Source organism: Mus caroli, chromosome 13 (genome assembly GCF_900094665.2).
Source record: "Mus caroli chromosome 13, CAROLI_EIJ_v1.1, whole genome shotgun sequence".
Classification (NCBI taxonomy): Eukaryota; Metazoa; Chordata; class Mammalia; order Rodentia; family Muridae; genus Mus; species Mus caroli.
In genome coordinates this window covers 97,438,429-97,453,505 of record NC_034582.1, presented here as the reverse complement: position 1 = coordinate 97,453,505, position 15,077 = coordinate 97,438,429, and the positions used below count along the sequence as shown (strand labels likewise).

General features: G+C 35.7%; 1 protein-coding gene across 8 annotated transcripts in view; it reads left to right on the top strand.

Annotated features, from left to right (window-relative positions):
• The window catches only part of Erbin (erbb2 interacting protein), a 100,873-nt gene that overhangs the window by 51,328 nt on the left and 34,468 nt on the right, over positions 1-15,077 (top strand). For all 8 annotated transcript variants that reach the window (XM_029468543.1, XM_029468541.1, XM_029468540.1 and 5 more), the window contains 8 exons: positions 1,170-1,233; positions 3,377-3,451; positions 4,005-4,149; positions 5,447-5,519; positions 5,831-5,960; positions 6,261-6,376; positions 8,483-8,552; positions 13,860-13,959. In XM_029468543.1, coding sequence (XP_029324403.1) covers positions 1,170-1,233; positions 3,377-3,451; positions 4,005-4,149; positions 5,447-5,519; positions 5,831-5,960; positions 6,261-6,376; positions 8,483-8,552; positions 13,860-13,959 — 773 coding nt within the window. The remainder of the gene's footprint in view (positions 1-1,169; positions 1,234-3,376; positions 3,452-4,004; positions 4,150-5,446; positions 5,520-5,830; positions 5,961-6,260; positions 6,377-8,482; positions 8,553-13,859; positions 13,960-15,077) is intronic.

Below are 15,077 nucleotides of genomic sequence, written 5' to 3'. Positions count from 1 at the left end.
GAATTATAGCTCCAGAGGTTAAGAACTCTTATGTAATCTTTAACAAAGTCACTTTTATGTAAAAGTCATTTTTATCAAGTTGTGAAATGAATTAAAGAGGTTGTGATTGAATGTCATGTTTAAAATATACAGAATGGAGAAAAGTGGTTTTATTCAGTTTGGGCCCATGACATAATTCCATTACATTTGCTATGTGTGTTGTTACATTCTTTCTTTAAGGTTTTATTTCCAATACAATAACATTTGAATGTATACTACTGATGGTAGCTCAATGAACTTGTCATATTATTTTATCTTACGCTGCAAAGTCTTAGTGTATAAAGAACACAGTCTTTCTTATCTGAAAGGTGATAGTGCCTCAGAGTATATAAAGAGATGTTTTTCTAATTAAGCAATTGAAGACATCAATACACATTTGAATTAATTTGTGTTTAATTTTGTTTGAAACACATTTTGTAGAAGAAATAAAATTATGGCATAATTTCTTTAATTTCAGAATCTGCAATTTTAATTTATTTTTAATTTGTTTTTAGATGTATTTATTTTATTTAATGCTTATGAATGTTTTGCCTGAATGTGCCTGATGTCTGCAGAGGTCAGAAAATGGCAGCAGATCTCTTGAGACTGGAGTTAGGTATGATTGTGAGCCATCATGTAGGTGCTAGGAACTGACTGTAGATTCTGTAAACCAACTCCCCTGGTGTTTTAATTTTATTTTTTTACAAAGAAGTATTGACATCTTGGGGGAATGTTGAACATGATATATTATTGCTTTAACTTACATTCTTTTCTTATCAGATGTACCCATTTCATGTGTGAGTGTTTGTGCTTGAGTGTATGTATGTGCACCATATGTATGTTTGGTGCCTGTGGAGCTTAGAAGAGGGCATTGGATCCCCTGGAATTACAGTTGTGAATGGTTGTGAACTACCATGTATGTGCTGAGAATTGAACCGCAAGTCATCTGGGGGAAGAACAAGTACTTGTAAGGACTTTACTGTCTATAATCCCTGCTTTAGTTTAAACTTAATATCTAATTCTGCTTGTATTTTTCACAAAACCTCTGAAAGGTTTCTACATTATATGGCTATATTTTAAACCATGAGATTTGAAAGTTTCTGTGTAATTGATATTTTTGTGTGGTTAATTCTTTGTTACTTTGTCCATAGAACCATGAATAGACTGACCCAGCTGGAAAGACTGGATTTGGGAAGTAATGAATTCACAGAAGTGGTAAGTCCTCGAGTTTCACAGGCCATGAGTCCAGCATTTGATCAGGAATACAATGTGGAAGTGGAAACATTTCTGTTAAAAATTAGGTGAAACCGCACGGGTGGTTTTTTTAATATTAACCTGAACTCTCCAACCCAGTAAAAAAAAATTAACCAAAGGATAATCTGACAAATGGTTAGACAAAATAGGAAATTGATGAGAAATCTGTGGAAGAGATACCAAAAATATTTTAGTGTACGTAGAAAATCTGACAGCTTACACTTGGGTGGGAGGGACCATCAAATGTGCCTTATGTGACATAGTTCCAAGTTTTACTTACTAGTTAAAAGGAAGATTATGAGGGGAAAACTATTATTTTTGAGTTCGCTTTGAGATCTGTCAGTTGAATTTGTTCCTGTATTCTAAGTGAACTGTATTACTGAGTCTGTAAGGAACCTTGGAAGTATGCAGTTTTTGTATTTAAGTAAGTTTTTTAAAATAGCTCAGAAAATAAGCCAGGTATCTTTTTTTAAAAATAAATAAATAAATAAAAGGTATTCAACAACTGAAAATCATATGTAAAATTTGTGTTTACAATTTAGTTCAAAATTATGGCAGTTTTCAAATAATAGTGTTGAGAACAAAAATCTCTCTTGTGCGTTTTGTGCATTTCAACTATAGTCAGTAAAGTATCGTGATATTTGGAATACCTTATACTTTCTCTAAGGTACTTTTGCATAACGTATTTTAATTTTATATGTATGGGTGCTTTGCCTTTATGTGTGTCTGTACACCACTTGTATGCTTGGCACCTGAAGAGGCTAAAAGAGAATGCTGGGTCCCCTGGGGCTAGAGTTATGGATATTTGTGAGCCAGCATGTTCTGGAAATGAAACTCAGGTCCTCTGAAAGAGCAGTAGTTCTCCTAACCATTGAACCATCCACTTTTACCACTTTTCCTACTTAACCACTGGTCCAGCCTACTTTTTTATATTCTATTTGAAGATGATTTCTGAATGATTTCCCTATATTTACAAAGTTGCACTTATGAAAAGTGCATGCTTTGCTGCCTGAGTTATCCTTTTTGTCCTTATTTTGTGAATCCTTTTAGCTTTCAGAATTATCCTTTTAAAATAAAAAATCTGTTTTTGTGTCACATTCAGAATAGAAAACAAAGCAACCTTAATCTTGGGAGGCTAGGCCAGGTGATGCTCACTGGTAATCCCGCCACGTGGGAGGGCAGCTAAACAAAAATAAAGGCCATTAGACTTACTACTGCACTCTGAAGACTTACCTAGATCTGTTAACAATAAATAAGAACTATATGAATTTAAATTATGACTCTTGCTGTTCTGGTTGAATATGATAGTACCCCTTGCCAGTGCATATTTATATGTGGGTCTTTGGGCTAAAAGACAATTTCAAGGAGACATTCAAACCTTGAGCTTAAATGGGGAGTGCCCAAGAACAAGTTTACAGCAACTTAAAGGGGTTAGTGAGTTTAGCTCTTCAGTGCTATATATAATTTCCCTTTACATAATCTGATTTTCTGCTAGGAGTTTACATAAAGTATTGTTGTCATGTTCCTCTTTCAGTCAAAGGACATGTTTAGTTCCTAGCATCCACATTGGCTCACAAATGTAACTGTGCTTCTGGGGATTTGAATCACTCTTCTAGCCTCCTGTATACACATATGCACTCACATACCTGCACACGTGCGCGCGCACACACACACACACACAGAGAGAGAGAGAGAGAGAGAGAGAGAGAGAGAGAGAGAGAGAGAGAAAATGTCATGTTTTGACTTTTTCTCTTACGACTTTTTTCCTAAAGTTTTCTAAAAGGCTATGTCTCTTGGTAATAAATAATATTTAATTACACAGTTTTAAACAATGGGTCCCATTTAATTATTAATTATATCAGTACATGACCCAATTTGGTAATTCAGAGCCTAAACAAATGTTACCTAATCTATTTTTGAAAACGTTGGGTTTCCCATGGAATGATCACAGTAGTTGCGTACACATGCGTACACCTTGGCAGGGCTTCCCTCTCTCCTCTCCTTTACTGTGCTGATTTAAGGTTACCTTGGAAATTCCAGGGGCATCTTTAGGCAGATACAATGTCATGAAATTAATTTACTTCTCCCCCTCCTGTGTAAACAGCCTGAAGTACTTGAACAACTAAGTGGATTGAGAGAGTTTTGGATGGATGGCAATAGACTGACTTTTATTCCAGGGGTATGTATATGAAAATCTCAGTGGTTCTTCATTTATTACCGTCTCTCTTTTTCAGTATTTGAATCGCACATTTAAAAGTTATTTTTGATCATTTAGTAATTTTTTTGTTTAATTTGTTGTTAAGCAGTTTGAAACAAATTACAATTTTTAAAAAACATGCACACATTCTTGATTAAAATCTAAAAACTTCCTTAACAAATTTTGTTTAAAATGGCCTTTACTACTAAAAAAAAAATGCATTTCTATTAGTACCAATTCAGTCTTTCTAGAAATAGTTAAACTAAAATAATTTTTGCTTTATCAACTGAGAAATTTACATGCTCTCATATCTAAAGAAGGCATAACAGCATCTCCATTCCATAGGAGGTGATGAATATTTCCCCAAGAGAACCATAATTACTTGACTAAAATTAATCCTTATCTGTATTATTAAATAGTTCTGGTTACATTTAGAAAACATTCACATTTAATTATTAACTGAAAATTGATATTCTTATCTAAATTTTAAAAATCATTTGATGTAATAATGGTATTTTGTGTCTTTTACTTATAGTTTATTGGTAGTTTGAGACAGCTCACGTACTTGGATGTTTCTAAAAATAATATTGAAATGGTTGAAGAAGGAATTTCAACCTGTGAAAACCTCCAGGACTTTCTCTTATCAAGTAATTCTCTTCAGCAGCTGCCGGAGACTATTGGTCTGTATTGCTTTCAAACAGATTTTTTTTAAAAATTATTAAAGACTTTTTTTACTCAAGACGTGCATAGACTCTCAGTATTACTGTCAATGTTTGCCTGTACTGTCACATATGAGTATTACTTGGAATACTCCGTTGTGCTCCGTTGCACAACTTACCACTGTTGTTGCTATTTTTATTTATCCTAAGCAAGTTCCATTTTTACAACTTTAGTATATTGTTCACAGTTAAGCTAGCCTCCTCAGTTCACAATTGCTCACAATTAAGCTAGCCTCCTCAGTTTTCTTGGATTCCTAGCCCTTATTTAGAAACTGTAATTACTTCACTATTGACTGACAGATAAGAAGATGAAGAAAGACTTAAAAATTTGCAACAGGTCCACAATTTGTGTTAAATCTATTTTGAAATTGTTTGATGAAGAATTAGGAAGATAGATCACTTTGATGAACAGTCTAAAAATTTAAATCTTCAAGGTGATGTGATAGAAAAACTCTTCTCACTTGAAGTGTACCAGTTGTTTTAAAGTCAAGTATATTTATGTTTTAGAATTATATTCTCATTTAATCAGTACTTTCAATGTTCGAATTGAAACATTTACTTACGTATATTATTTTTTATTTAGTGATAAACATCCTTCATACCACTGTATATTAATTCAGAAAATTGGAGTTAATTCTTCTACATGCCATGACATTGTCTTTAAGAATGTGAATGATGCAGACAAAGTGAACAATGGAGACAAAATGTCTTCTTGTATAGCTTGTATTTTAGTTTGTGGGTGGGTAGTAAACTAGTTATTATTCAGGTTAAGTTAAACAATGCAGTGGGGCCTGGAGAGATAATCAGTAAAGGGCAAGCATAAGGACTCCAGTTTGATTTTATGCACTAACATTAAAAGCCAGCCTGGTGGCATGCACTTCCGTTCTCAGCACTGAGAAGACATATCCCTGGGCTCTTTAGCCTACCAGTGTAACCTAATATGAGCTCTAGGTCCCAGTACAAGACCCTGGCTCAAAAAACAACCAGAACGGTTCCTGTGGAAGGATACCCAGGGTTTACCTCTTCCCTCTACAAGTACACACATACAGCTCACGCAAGTACACACACACACACACACACACACGCAGGTGAGGTGCATGAAGTTAGAAAGTATTGGGCAAGAGACTAAGTGGATGATGTTGAGTTAGTATCTCCTGTAAGTAGATTTATTGATAATGTTAAATGTAAAGTGCTTCACATTGACTACTGATGGACTTGCTTTCGATCTAAGCTGAACATTATTATTTTTTCTCAATAGGTTCATTGAAAAATGTCACAACTCTTAAAATTGATGAAAACCAATTAATGTATCTACCAGACTCAATAGGAGGGTGAGTTGTGTGTGAACATGTAGACCCTGGAAAATGTTACTGTTAACTCAGCAAGCATCTCAGCATGCATTTCAGATACTTAAGGTTCACATAAGGAACATCTATAGCAGATTTTCACAAACATTTGAAATAAATAATTGGCATATAGTTTAGTTATTTTTATAATAAGATAGGCTTATTTATTATTGATAACATTTAGCACTTTATTAAATTTTCTTATGTTTATTTGCTAAGGTTCATGTTAATAATGTTCTTAAATTTCGAGTATAGTATATATTTTAAAATCCATGTGTTTCCATTTATAATTAAAGGTTAAGGTCAATAGAAGAACTGGATTGCAGTTTCAATGAAATTGAAGCTTTGCCCTCATCAATTGGCCAGCTCACAAACATGAGAACATTTGCTGCAGATCACAATTACTTACAACAGCTACCCCCAGAGGTACAGCATTTTACATTCATTGTAGATTTTTATCTGCTTTTTAAACATCTTCAGTATGTTGGTGTTTTATTTCTTTTTAAGATAGCTTATTAATCATGTTATGTATTATCTGAATAATAAGGTGCTATGTAACTTTGAAGATGTTCCTAAACACTTTCCTTTTAATTTAAAAAGAATAGTTACCACAAAAGTATTATTTTTGTAAATGTAAAGAATATTTTTCACAACTTTTACATATATTAATATTCCTTTATCAGTTTATATCCCAGGTTTGTGATCTGCAGTTTGTTTCTCTTTCAGATTGGAAACTGGAAAAATATAACTGTGCTGTTTCTCCATTCTAATAAACTAGAGACGCTTCCAGAGGAAATGGGTGATATGCAAAAATTAAAAGTCATCAATTTAAGTGATAATAGGTTTGTAATCTTTAGTTGGCTTATAGAATACTTTGAATGAAGTTAAAGTTTCATATGAAATACTACACTAGTTTATGTTTATTTCTCTTTATGTATATTTAAATTTTTAATTAAAAGAATGATTAAAATTTATGATATTACTTAACATGGTTCATTTTGAGCCAACATAACTACACAATTTCTATCCTCTTGTTATTATATAACCTTTTAATTCATAAAGTCCCAAATTCATCTTAATACTGCTGCTGAACAAAACAACTTTTAATCTAATCTTGGCTTATGTTTTTCTGGGCTGAGATTGACTCACACAGCTTGAGCCATAAATAACCAAAGTGCAGAGCAGACTGAGCACTGAGATTGCTAGACTGGAGCAGAGATTGCTGAACTTGAGACTCTGTCTTAGTGAGGGTTTCATTGCTGTGAAGAGACACCATGACCACAGCATCTCTTATAAGGGAAAACGTTTAGTTGGGGCTGGCCTACAGTTTCAGAGGCTCAGTACATTATCATCATGGTGGAAAGCATGGCAGCCTGCAGGCAGCCATGGTGCTGGAGGAGGAGCTGAGAGTTCTCCATCTTGGTCTGAAGGCAGTGAGGAAGAGGGTCTGGATCACACTGGCCCAGACTGGAGCATGTATAGGAGACCTCAAAGCCTTCAGAGTGATACACTTCCTCTAACACCTTCCAATCGTGCCACTTCCCATGGGCCAAGCATGTTTAAACCACCACAGAGATTGAAACTAATTAAAGAACAGTTGTGGGATGCTTTATATTTTATTTTGTAGTACTTTACAAACTATGAAGGCCATCCCTTTGGAATAGTATAGTAGGTCCCCTTACATAAAAGGGGAACTTTGAAGCTCGGGTAAAAAATTCTAAAGTAGAACATTTAGTATAATATTCTGACTTATCAGTATACTAATAGCTACATTTATTTAAAAAGAATCTATGCCTCTGTAAAAAGTTTTTCATGTTATCATTTTCCTTTCCAAACTAGAGCACTAGGTGCTCAAACACTGTCTTCAGAGGTGTGCACAGAGACTGGCTAGGCCTGAGAGAGCAACAATGAGTAAACACTTTATTTTAAATAGGATCCTTGTCTTAGGGTTTTATTGCTGTAAAAAGACACTGTGACCTTGGCAAGTCCTATAAAGGAAAGCATTTAATTGGGCTGGTTTGTAGTTAAGAGGTTTAGTCCATTTCATCATAGCAGCAAGCATGTAGTCAGCATGGTGCTGGAGAGCTGAGTGTTCTACATACTGACCCATAAGCAATGGGAAGTGACATAGCCATTAGGCCTAGCTTGAGGTTCTGAGACCTCAGAGCCCAAGCCCAGCAACCGACTTCTTCCAACAAAGTCACATCTACTTCAGCAAGGCCACAATAGTGGCCTAATAGCGCCACTTCCTATGAGCCTATGGAGGCTATTTTCTTTCAAGCCCCTACACTAATAAGCACTTACGTTACTTTGTTTTTACATATTATCATCGTAAAATAATAATGGACCCCTAAAATACAGAACTGTGCAGTGTTTTTAAAAACAAGCTCTCCAGGACTTCTTACTACAGCTTTGGTTTTTTTCAATACAAAACACAAGCAGTTTTGTGAGTACTCAATGTGGCCTTGCCTTTCTTTATGGAATGAACAGTTTTTATTTTTTTTTAAACAGATTTGATTTTTCAGTTCATTAAAAAAGTAGAGAAGCTACTATTAAACAAGCTAATGTTTCTGTCCTGGAACAAAGTTGTCAGACATAGCTAGAATGGTTTTGTACTAATGTTGGAGGTTGCTTTTCATGTCTGCTGGTGCCAGGGGCACTGCTCACCCACAGGAAGTACACCTCCCCGGGGCTGGTGCATATGGTGGTTAAGACTGGAGAATGTTCTTGCCCTTTCTCCTATATAAAAGTATGCTTTGGGCTTTATGAATATACATTCTACAGCATTGTTGAGATGATTGGTATTTTCATTTTCATTATTTTTGATGCTAGGAGGTAGGAAGATACGGTCCATGCTAGGTAAGTGCTCTATACCACTGTTTCTGATGTAATCTCTTATCATTTAAATATTTTCATTTTTAAGTTTAATTTTTGTTTTTTCCATTCAGGTTAAAGAATTTGCCTTTTAGCTTTACAAAGCTACAACAGTTGACTGCTATGTGGCTGTCAGATAATCAGGTAGGCATTCTGACCTGTTAAATTTGGCTGGAATTCCAATTGTATATATTTTTTCAATATATATAGTATGTATTTTTCATATATATATAACAATATATATTGTATTCCAAGAATATATAATGATACTCTTTAGTTTATGTAGAGCAACTTAACAGTTATACCTTGTTCACATATAAACATATATTTATCTTACTGTATTTAGAAACACATAGATCTTTTCACACATAGATGTATAAGTAATAAATTTTATTGTATTTTAGCAAGTTTCTAAACCCACAAAACTACAAAGATGAGGAAGTCCTACTCCACTCTACCCAACTTTGTGACATGACTTCCTGCCATTGTCACTTCATTTTAAGTGCACATAAAATCGATTTTCAGCAATTTTGAGTGATAAAGTATTCTGACTCCAATTATCATAGCCTACAGTAGAGCTCTTGAAGTTATTCTATCAGTTTTGTGTGCTTGAACCAGCATGTCCCTGTACACTCCCATCCCAAGTCCCTGTTAGGATGTTTGATTCTCTCTGGGAGTTTTTCTCTCAATGACATCACATGATAGTTATCTTTCTGTGTTACAAGATACCTTTTCCTTTAAAGACTTACTTGTATTTCATTATGTGTATGTGTTTAGCTGGTCATTCATTAGTGGACACTTAGGGTGATTCTAGCTTCTTAAAGATTTTTTATTTTGTTTTAAGTGTTTGGCATGAATGTATGTATGTGTGAGTGGTACTGAGAAGGTCAGAAGAGGACATAGGATTACCTAGAACTGGAGTTGTCATTTGGGAGCTGGGAACCAAACTCAGGTTCATCGTAAAAGCTGTTAACCTCTGAGCCATCTTTACAGCCCCATTAGACTAGTTTCTTATCTTGACTATTAAAATAATATTACAGATTTGTAGTGATGTAATTAAGGAAATGATAGTTTGATGACTAATTTTGAGGCCGTCCTAAAGGTCAGAGCTGGAATGACACTAGTTTGCTTAGTTTATTTTATTTGATGTTTTGAAACAGAGATTGGGGGTATCTCTGTCCATCTTTGACTTGCCTGCCACTTGCTTATGTAGACTAGGCTAGTCATGAACTCGTAGAGATCCTCCTGCCTCTGCCCCTGCCCCTGCCTTTGCCTTTGCCTTTGACCCTGCCCCTGCCCCTGCCCCTTGGCTCCTTTGCCTATGCCTATGCCTCCTGCATGCTGGGATTAAAGTGTATGCCATCGTGGCTGGTCTGTGAATAGAACTGCCAACCTAGGTGTAAAAGAACGACATCACAGGAAGGAGATCTTGTTATTGAGAAGACAGTGCTTGAAATGAAATGTTACCACATAAGTAAAGAAAGGAGCAAGTGAAAGAGAATTGAAAGACGCTAACTGAGCAGCTTTGGTAATCTGGTGACTAGCAAGCAAGGTGAGAATGATGGGTTTGGAGAGGTGCCTCTTGTCCTCACCTGCCTCTGCTGCTACTCGATGACTCTGCAGTCTGCTTTTCAAGCCTGGTTCTTGTCTGAGTGGCTCACAGAAGGACATCCCTCTGCTTTATTTCTTGTAGACTATCCTTCAAATTACTTTCTACATCATCACTATTTCTAGCAATATCTTTAGCCTAGTACCCTTGTCTGAATCATACATATACCCAGTATCTGTCCAGCATTGATACCTAGATTAGTCAGATTCACTCCCCCTAGAACAGGATACCAGTTTCTACCCCAAATGTTTCCTGGGATCGGTAGCTCACTGAGAAATGTTTTATGGAGTCAGACACGGGAGTGCAGTCTTTACTACCATTACTGTACAACAGTCCAGTTCATCACCAAGTTCTCAGGAGTATTGAATAATACTTCATGTGTGTCATTTCATGTAGGCCTTTCCTGTTCAGTGCAGAACGCAGGAGTATCATGTGTGATTAATCCAAAGTCAGATGCTATATATTTAACTATATTCTAAATTTTTGCCCTGGGTTGATCAGAGAAATGTGAAATTTGCATTTATAATTTTTATTTTGGATTCTATGCTGAAAATGATAATGTTTTAAGTAAGGTTAAATTATGTGCATTATTAAAATTATTTTTATTTCTTTTGAGCTCTCCCTGCCCCCACTTTTTCTCTTGAACTTGCTATATAGCCCATGCTGGCCTTGAACTCAAAAATCCTCTTGTCTTGGTGTGTGGAATGCTCAGATGATAGTCTTGCCCAGCTTCCCCCCTGCTCCCAATAGGACTCAAGCCCAGAGCCTCCTCTACACTGGCCAAGCACTATATCATCTTTTTGACTTAAAAAAAAAAAAGTACAGCTACTGGATAGTTACAAAATGGACAGCGCTGACTCAGACAATTGGCACAACCTTGTACCGGGTCTCTGCCTCCTGTGGGACTGCTTTCCCCTTCTAGCCCCATATCACCCTAGTACTGTAACTCACATGATCTCTCAGCTTATCCCTGCACTAACCTCTGTGAATTATGTTGGTGGTTTTCTGCATATCATAGGCCTCGAGGTCTCGTTCATGCTGGAGCTATTTCTTTACCCCTTACATATTCATTCTTTCCACCAAATGAGTTCTCTTGGAGAATATTCTCTGTACCTACCTACCTTATTCTCTCTCCTCACTGTAAACCTCTTAGGAATGGTGCCTGTTTGTCACAGTAGGAAGTGAATGCTCTCTAGCACCTTACACCTTGTTAGCCTGTGACTGCATCTTTTGTAGTAGCCAGCTTTGTTGGTGTATCATCCCTCTTGTGTACTGCAAACTCAAGAAATAAGTGTAGCTATTTGCTGCCTTCTGTGTCTAGTGCTTTGTGCTTTAAAATAAAATGCTGCTAGTACGTATTTGGTGAATGAGTGAGTTTTAGATTTAGGGCAAAATTACTGACATACTAAGTGTTAGTGCAAGGGAACTGAGTATTTGAAATTTTAGATCAGTAGTTAAGCAGTGGAAGAACTAGAAAAGCTTGATTAAATTTTCTCGGTCTATGTGCTCCATAAGTAGTAATAGTGATAAATTTTATGAGGTTTAATTCATATGCCATTCAGTTCACCCATTTTTAAATGTTTTAGTTTGGTATATACAGTGGGCCATGGAATAAAGGATAATAATAGCAAATACTATAGCAAATAAAGGATAAAAAAATAGCAAAATACTTTCAGGGGAATTTGTTTTTTAAAGTGCACTAGATAATTTTGATAATGCCATTTACTGGGGTCTTCTTTTCTTTGCACACTAAGAAACTACTGGGCTAAAAGTATGTCTGTGTTATTTATACTTTGTATCAGCTAAACTATTACCTGTGACTGTAGAAATTATTGGTGTAAGAAAGGTGGGAATGCAGACTGACTGAGTAACATGCTTAAGATGATATATTTTGGAGATTTTAAATTTTCTTTTAATAATCACAATTAATGAGATAAGAATCAAAGTCTAAATATAAACTTTAATTGTGTTTCCTGCATTGCTTACGTACATATCCTGAAATAATTTTACATAACATTAAAAATTAATTTTCTGTGTTTTTATCATACTGTCTTTTGAGGTGAAATGTGTTCTTTTCTACTTGTGACAACCATGTCTGTGCTCAGTGTTTTCAAATGTTGGGACTACTTTAAATTTTTAATTAAGCATGCTTCTGGATGATAAGTCTTAGGGGATGGAGGGGATTGGTGGTACTAAGAAAGAGATTGAATTTAGAAAGCAGATGATCATGGTAGTGCAGTTTATATGAGTGTGAGTTTATATGGGGTATAGACCAGGATGCACCCAAAGCACGGTACATATTGTCACCACTGTTGGGTGACGATAGGTAGAAGAATTGACCTAGGTTTGAGATTTCAAGAAAGCAAGCCTTTAGGAAAGAGTAAGGCTACTAGTTCCATTATTTGAGGAAATCAAGTAAAATGATCAGAATTTGAAAATATAGAACCTATTTTTTAACAAGATGGAGGCCACGAAATTTTAAAATATTTGGGAGTAAGAGTTGGGGATGAAATCATGTTTTCACAAGTGCTTGTCCAAAGAGTGGCTGATAGGGAAGTAGAAGAGAAGACTGGGTGGTTCCTATCTACATGGAATCACTTAAGCCGTTACTGGTAAAATTTTAGGTGTGCATATTTAAAATAGGAATTGTTACTATTTGTTAACCATAAGAAGAAAGATACTAAGAAAAGAATGAAGTCTAAAATACCTGGCACCTCCAACAAGTGTCGTGTTGGTACTGTTGATGGAGAGTAAGAGAGAAGCAGTTTTGAACTTGCTGTCTGTTTAGCCACTGACTGGAATACATATTTAGATAACTAGTTGTTTGGGTTTTTTTAAACATTTTTTATTAGATATTTTCTTCATTTACAATTCAAATGCTATACCAAAACTCCCTTATACCCTCCTCCCACCCTGCTCTTCAACCCACCCACCCCACTTCCTGGCCCTGGTATTCCCCTGTATTGGGACATATAATCTTTGCAAGACCAAGGGCCTCTCCTAGTTTAAGCCTTGTAAATATTTTTTTCCCTTAAAAGTATTTTTGCAAAAGGAAATACTGGAGACAGAAAGTAATATAAGATGGAAAATGTGTTTTATAACTCTATTAGTAAAATTACTGTATAATAAAGAATTCATAGGTCATAGATAGTCTTGGTTTATTGATATCTGTTGCAGTAAATCTCCACCCAAATATTCCCTGGCAATGAAAACAGAACTCAATTAATATGATTACACGCTGTGCGCCTAGATTGGGCAGACCTACAACTACACTACCATCTTCCACATCTATGAGACCCCTTAGAACTTGCAGTTTCTCCAGGCCATGTGCTCTGCTCTGCTTTTCTTCTTCTTCCTCCTCCTCCTCCTCTATGTCCTCTTCCTCTAACATTTTCTCCACCTTCTCTCTCCCCACCTTCCTCTCCACCTTCCCTCTCTCTGCCCAATCATCAGCTCTCCTTTATTTTACAAATTAAGGTGGGAAGCAGGTTTACAGGAAATCACCCAAGTGCTGACTCATTCCTTGTTCACAACCACACACAGGAGAATGGAATTAATATCAAATATAGTTAACCCCTAGGCTATCTACAGCAGATATCTTCTAAAATTTTTTCAGTGATAATTAGGATATATTGAATTTGTCTTTTACTAATATTTAAGTTCCATTTTTAGATTTCTCTGTGGTTTCAAATGAGAGTTCATAGTGCTATTGAATATATACACAAATTTGTTTTTCTAGCTTGCAACTTGACATTTTATAAAATTGGCGGTGGTTAGTTATAAGGATTTTTAGATACGTATTTTTGTAGGTTTAAAAAGAATTAACCTTTTTTTTTTCCTAGTCCAAACCTCTGATACCTCTTCAAAAAGAAACGGATGCAGAGACTCAGAAAACGGTGCTCACTAATTACATGTTCCCTCAGCAGCCAAGGACTGAAGACGGTAGGAGTCGAAGATGCCTTGCTCTCCTTCTCCTTCACTAAGTACCAAGAGAGCTCTTAGCTCCAAAACTTTGCATTATTTTATTGAGGGCTTGGAAAATTGATTAGAAAGTTTTCAGTAATAGTTGGATGATAAGTAACATCTCTGAGTTGAACTTACAAGTGTGTTTCCTTTAAGTTACATTGAAAATGTTATTATTTCTAGCTTTATTTCAAATAGTATTTAAATGTTAGGAATGCTTGTTAACATAGTGTGATTAAAAATTTGTACCAAAGTATAGAATGCCCTTGAAATCTACACACTAGATAAAGATCATCTGTGAATCTATAGTCTTTGACTATATGTTACTGCTAAGTTACTTCCTGAGTTTTGCCCAGCAAGAGAGAGTATATTATTTCATATTGGCCACAAGTGTGTACTTGTGGATTAGTGTGTGAAGATAGAGGACCAAGTTATTTTTAGTATATCTAATCTATATCAGAAATCATTAAATCCCATTATAGATTTTTATGAGACAGGACCTCTAGAAGAGCATCTTGTCCTCTTAACCACTGAACAGTCTCTCCAGCCTCATATACTCATGTTGTTCTGTGTGTGTGCATAACATTGTTAAAATTATACTGGAAATGTCTTGTATGTCTGTATCTATCTATCTTTAAGACAGTGAAAATGGCTATGCTCTGAAGTTACTAGAAATTAACTCAATATATAATGTTGAAGAAAAGTGTAATTCCTTTGTTAGTCTTAGCACATATTCCGTGAGGGGGCTGGAAAAATGGCTCAGTAGTTAAGAGCATTTTCTATTCTTCCAGTGGACCCAGATTCTGTCCTCAGCATCCACTTGGCAGCTTACAGCTGTTGATAACTCCAATTCGAGGAGATGAATCCATCTTCTGGGCAGCCAGTTACTTCCATGCTGTCTATGACTACCTCTAGCCTATTCTTGAGTGCTAGCCACAGAAATATTTTATTATATGGCTCTTTACTAAAATAGTATGTCAGTTTGTGAATAGAACATTAAAATGTTCCCAATTCTAAGAAGGGACACAGTGTCCACACTTTGGTCTTTATTCTTCTTGAGTTTCATGCGTTTAGCAAATTGTATCTTATATCTTGGG